Source organism: Megalops cyprinoides, chromosome 7 (genome assembly GCF_013368585.1).
Source record: "Megalops cyprinoides isolate fMegCyp1 chromosome 7, fMegCyp1.pri, whole genome shotgun sequence".
Lineage (NCBI taxonomy): Eukaryota > Metazoa > Chordata > Actinopteri > Elopiformes > Megalopidae > Megalops > Megalops cyprinoides.
The window spans coordinates 8,199,714-8,205,713 of record NC_050589.1 but is presented as its reverse complement, the minus strand read 5'-3'; the positions used below and the strand labels follow the sequence as shown (position 1 = coordinate 8,205,713).

Below are 6,000 nucleotides of genomic sequence, written 5' to 3'. Positions count from 1 at the left end.
AATGGACGGCCGCACAAGCCCAGGCGTGAGGGCATGGGGAGCGGAGGACTCAGACCCCCAATGGCACAGCTTTCCCAAAGCACAAGCTGGCCAGGAGAGGACACAATGTAGGATGGTTACAAATGTATTGTATGCGTCAGTCCCCACCCCCCTAACACCTGCTGCTTGTATTACTTGTTGTTTATTTTACGTGTGGTATTGCAATGTGTTTTGGATTCTGTGATCTAGTGACAGATGTGGGGTAGTATACTTGACTTCTCTTGTCTAGTCAGGTTGCACAAGTTAATGTAAGGTAGGGCTTGAACAGTGTTATGCTCGCAGTCACTGGTCTGGGAGTGTTGTTAGCTTGGTCTGACACTGTTGCTCATTTAACACGAATGGATACACTTCTGTGATTTTGTGCTGGGAGTCGCTCTAGGTAAGAACGTCTGCTAAGTTAATGTAATATAATGCATTGCATTTTGTGCCAGCCTCTCAGAAAAAATCAGACCCAACTTGTAGTAAGACAAGGAGGAAGCATAGAAACTAATGATTATGATCACAGTATTAATCTTCATCACTTTGTGTGTAGATGTTAATAAATTACAGTTTAACTTGTATTTATTCTGATCACTACAAGACGCATTCAACATTGCAGCAATACATTTTCACAAGGAGGGCACAAGGGATGGTTTCTAAGTTACAAATCTACTAGAGGGCTTTGTGAATCTTCTTTTATAATCGTTCATAATGACAGGGAGTTAGAATCATGATCTGACATTTTCTGGCATTTTGGACAACGTACATCGAACAAGCACTCCTCAAACCTCTGAACCCAGTATTAGCTCCGTCAGTATCTAAGACTGAGTTTACCAGAAATGGACTATTATTATTATGCTGATGATGTGTGAATTGCCAGCAACTGTCAGAATCATGGACCAACTTCTGACACCAAGTAAAAACATGTCTCATCAGGCTTCACCCTGGCTCTAAAAATCTGGACCTGTCAAAGGCCTGGCTTTTATCATTATGTAAATATTGCTACAGTGGGTCATTACCTGATACCATGAAAGCATGATTTTATGGGCTGCTGTCAGGCTCTGTGTTGAATTAAATGTGATGTAAGTATGTTGTTCTTGAGGCTTTTTGCTCTTCTGTGTTTATTTTACACTAGAACAAGGCTCCCACTACCTCTCAAATTCAATGACATGTATGAACAGCAAAGAAAATCTGCAATTCATCCCAACACTCAGGGCCCTTTCTACAGCCTCCTACAACGCAGTGTTCCCATTATAGCCAGGGGACACTGGTCTCCTATTCGGTCCAGGGTTAGGAAAAGGTGGAAAAGAAAGGGCAAACACACTTTTCAGGAGTCATTCCGTGGTACTGTGTAGACATTTTGTGGTAGTATTGTGATGTATTTTGGATTTTGTATTTTAGTGACTGATGTATCGTTGTGTACTTGGCTTCTGTTGCCTAGTGAGGTTCCACATGTTAACTTGTGGTCGGGCTTGAATGGTGTTATGCTCACACTCACTGGTCTGTGAGTGTTGTTAGCCTGGTCTGACACTGTTGCTCATTGAATGGATACACTTATGTTCTATTGTGCTGGAAGTGGCTCTGGATAAGAGTGTCTGCTAAATGCATGTCACATAATGTAATGTAACATTTAGGTATTTGGTTTTTCATTTTTCCATCAAGCAAGAAATATGCTGCGGGGCAGTATGGTCAGCTGGACACGACTCCGTTGAGGACTTACACGCACATTATAATTATGGGATGTTTGGAAGGGAATCTTATCACACCACAACATTTGAGAAAGTCGCAGTCAGTGATCCCACTCTAGGGTTCGTATGAGACCTCCACTGCTGTACAGTTCCCAGCAGAACCACAAAAGAATGTCAGATTAGCTTATTTTATTGCTTTGTATAAAAGCAACAACGACAACAACGATGAAAAAAACATTTGTGTGTGTATTTATACTACGGCAAAGAAGGGAATAACACATGTACTTCTAAAACTGTGACTAATCGGAGGTATGCTAAATGAAAAGAAAGTTGCTGGACATACTGATAGAAACCGTTCATAATTTCTGTGTCTTGAAGTTATAGCAAGTTCCCTTTGACTTTAGGGCAGCATTAGTGAACAGTATAACAGTGAACAGTGGCACTATATGACCCATGAGCCGGTGCCAGCCAGTGCCATTCTCAGAATTCAGAAGTCATATGGTGCATCAGCTCCCAGCCTCCATGATCCTGTGACAACCAAGCTGCTTGTCAGGTTAAAAATCAGTGCACTCACTAGCGATTTTTTGAAGAATCTTGATATGTGTACATAATATGGCGAAGGCCAAACTTGTGGATACTTTTTTTAATAATAAGAATTATTTTTATTTAAAAAAGGTCCCTAAATATTGCTGTGAGGAGCTGCTTTTTTTCATTTTAGCACTATTGAGGTGCCTATTTAAGATTAAGAGGGCTTTATTGTCATTGTCCAGGACATGCTGGGTAAGGACTTTATATATTTATATTTATTTATAACCTCAACGCTAACCATAAGAACTGTTTAGTTTTCATTATAGATTATTATTGATATTATTATATTTATTTTGACCCAAAAGAAGATTTCTGTGAAAATGATTTGCGAATGTGACTACATCTAGACACATCACCACCTGTAGGTGTAGGTCGTTCTTATACTAACAACCACGCGATTAATCGGAAAGAGAAGCTGAGGTCGGTGCAAGGTACTTAGACAACGCCTACCCCCTGTATGGGCGTCGATCACATTCCAACAGGCGGGGCTAGCGACGTCACGGATTCCTGAATGGGACTGCCGAAGAATCAACCTCCAGAGCCCCGAGTGCTCTTTGCTGTGGGAGTTCTCACACTATTTAAAGTACTTATAATAGTTTCAAATATGGAGCCCCTTGGGATTAAGCGCTGTTTGTTTTTATTCGTATTTCTTAACAAAGTATTTATTAGCCTTCAGACCAAAGAGGGTAAGTACAATCATTGATTCAATACGAACTGCGCTGTTTGAAACTTTGATTCAGGTTTTAGTGCGCTGCCTCACATGGTCGTGAAGAATACTGATGAATAATTGAAAATGCTTGCTTGCCATACAGTTGTGTTTTTCCATTTGAGATAAATACTCATTGAATGGGTTTGCCATTGAATGGCATTTGGATGACTACGATTTACAGCAAGTTACTGACTTAATAGTAGGTCTGAGCCAAAATAAACCACGTTCACTTCATTTATCGGAATTGCATAGGCTATGTCGGGATGAATACTCCCCACTCCATGACAGTTTCAATTTTGCCTGTCGATAAGAATTTCGGAACTTAGCCAGGCTACTTCCTGACATTGTAACTTCTAGGCTACTGAGCAAAATCAGTTTATGAGATTTAATTGTTCGCAGGTGATGGTTTTCAATTAAGCCAGTGTTTTTTTTTATATTTGCCGGACTTATTTTCTTCCCTATTCCTAATGTGAAGTGTAATGTTAGATATGAAATACAAAAAAAATCCATTCTTTACCGATGTAACTCGTGGCGAAATAACCAGGCAACTAAAGTAAAGACACAAAAAGTGTTGCGAGCGGTACCCTCCCGGTATTGCCTCAAATGCATGTTCACAGTCAAGATTTAACATGCCCGACTCCGCACTTTCCAGCACCAATTTCCATTCACACAAGCACAGGCACGCACGCACGCGCACACCGCACTCACAGCTTAGTCGAAAGTGTTAATGTGAATTAACGTGAACAGTTTATTGCTTACAAACGACAGACCCATGTGTCGTGTGTTTTTTCCTCCTTTTTGTGCATGTACACACACACAGCTTGGTCGCTAACAAAAATGAAAAATATGTTAGACCTACACGCTTTGCTCAGTAAGGGCTACCTTTCCACATTGCTCATCTCAGTCGCGCGCACGCGAGCCATGTCTGTGGTGTCGGTGCAAGTTTCCCTCAAGTGAATAATTGTTCCGCAAACTCTCTTGGAATGTAATCGATATAGTTATTACATTAGGAGCAACCTTTTAGATACACCGCCAGTATTGTGTTAAATGACAGTGATAAATGTAACAGTTATTGACGGGATATGCCTCGACGAGTATGGATCTGACTTCAGCAAGGTGATTAGGAAAGCCAGTGGTAAATTCAGCTGATATGTACTCGTCCATCCAAACCTTGGACGCCTGCTTTTAAAAGTCGAATTTTTCGGGTGGTGAAACAGATAGGATAGGATTGATAAATATCATGTATACACCGATGATAACGACCATTGCTGGGATGTCCACCTAAAAAATTCCCATATTGAAATATCTCTCCTTTGTGCACAGAAGTACTTCTGGACATGAGGGCAGCCAGAGGGGAGCTTGGCTGGCTGACATCGCCCTATTCTGATGGGGTGAGTACTGGGACCAGCGATGCAGCCAAAACCAAGTTTCCAGCTGTCGGGGACTGTTAGTTTTTGTTGTGATCTTTAATCTGAACTCAGAAGAGTCATCTCGAGGATAGTGTTTGGGTGGATGTCCAAAGGTTTCATCATACAGTCTTGTAGCAATCCACTTGTTTTGTGCTCAACAAGTGCAACCACACACTTTTCCCTGGGTTTAATTTTCAAGCACCTGTTACTTTCTTAATGTTGTCCTCTTTCACAGATATGCACATACAGCTTCCCCTGGGACGAGTTTACAGCATTTTTGCATGCTGCCGCAGAGTTCAAGCTCAAATACCACAGACCTTACACTGTCACCTCCCTGTTAATTTTTAAAGCCACCCATCCAGCCATCCATCCTTTCTTTTGAAGCGGATGTTTTTGTATTGCGTACCTCTTCGTCTGGGTGTTCGTATTTGGGGATGGGTGATGTGATGGCGCACTTTCACAGGGGCAGTGGAAGCCGTTTAGGAGCTGAGTTTTGTTTGCGGAGCATGGCTGGGCTGCTCTGTGTGAACAGCAGCTTGCTGAGTTTGGAATAGTTGTGGCTTCATGCGGTTTAAAGCCCTGTCTTTAAAATGATATAACCAAGGGTGTAATTAACATTTAAACTTAGGAGAAAATGGCTCCTCTTGTGAGATGTTGTTTTAATGATGTAGCTCGTTTCACTATTCCTTACAGTAGGGTAAATATTTAGAGTGAAGAGATAAAGATTTTTTTTTTTTTAATAATTGCGATGGAAGGCATGCCTATATCTGATCTTTGTCTATACGTGCTCGCTTGCGTTTTGGCAAAAGACCACATTACAATCAGCAGTGTTAATTAAATGTCACTCCTCTTCGTGGAGCCATTTTCATTTGAACTGGAAACTTGGATGCATAGTACTCCTGTTGCAGTGAGTTAAGATTATTGTGAAACCAAGTCTGCCATTGTCCTGGGCACAGCTCCTCTGTAGTCTTAACTACCGCCCTGTTTTGGTCTCCTCTGTTGTCCCGGTCAAAGGTCGGGGAGCCTCTAACACTTGAAACTTTGAAAGACGGTCCTCTAGGACCTCTCAGCTCTGTCAATATTGACTGGATCCGGGAGCATATACTGAAGTGCTTTTGTAGAACAGAGGAAAAAAGCACAAGGGATCTGTGTTTGGGACTGGGAAAGAGATGCAGAAGAGGAATGCCTGGATTTCAAGTTGCAGAGTTTTTTTTTTGTTAGCTTTTTAGTCATGCTCATAGTTAATACCTCTGTTTTGGTGATTTTAATGGTGTATAAGCAATGCTTTCACTGCAACAATAAGGGTGTTACATCTCTCTGCTTTTTGGTTCTTTTTAATCCTTGTTTCTTTATCTCTCAAAAAAACCTCAGCTCAGCAAAGGTATTCACATTCTTTTGTACACAAACGCAATTCTCTGGTCAGTAGTTACCTCCTATCAGCCTGCAGCTTGCTATGCTGATGCATTCATTTTGGACAAATGCATCAGTACTTTTGAATTTTGATGTGTTTAAGTTTGAGAAACAGGATTAATGTCACGGTTGGTCACTCCTGATGAGAGAAAGCAAGTCATGTGAACCCCCCCCCCCC

At 41.4% G+C, this 6,000-nt stretch overlaps 1 protein-coding gene across 1 annotated transcript in view; it reads left to right on the top strand.

Moving 5' to 3' along the window:
* The first annotated feature begins 2,898 nt into the window (after window positions 1-2,898).
* Window positions 2,899-6,000, top strand: part of epha2b (eph receptor A2 b) — a 29,993-nt gene continuing 26,891 nt past the window's right edge. Inside the window, exons 1-2 of the mRNA XM_036532796.1 lie at window positions 2,899-2,980; window positions 4,327-4,394. Of these exons, the coding sequence (XP_036388689.1) occupies window positions 2,899-2,980; window positions 4,327-4,394 (150 nt within the window). The remainder of the gene's footprint in view (window positions 2,981-4,326; window positions 4,395-6,000) is intronic.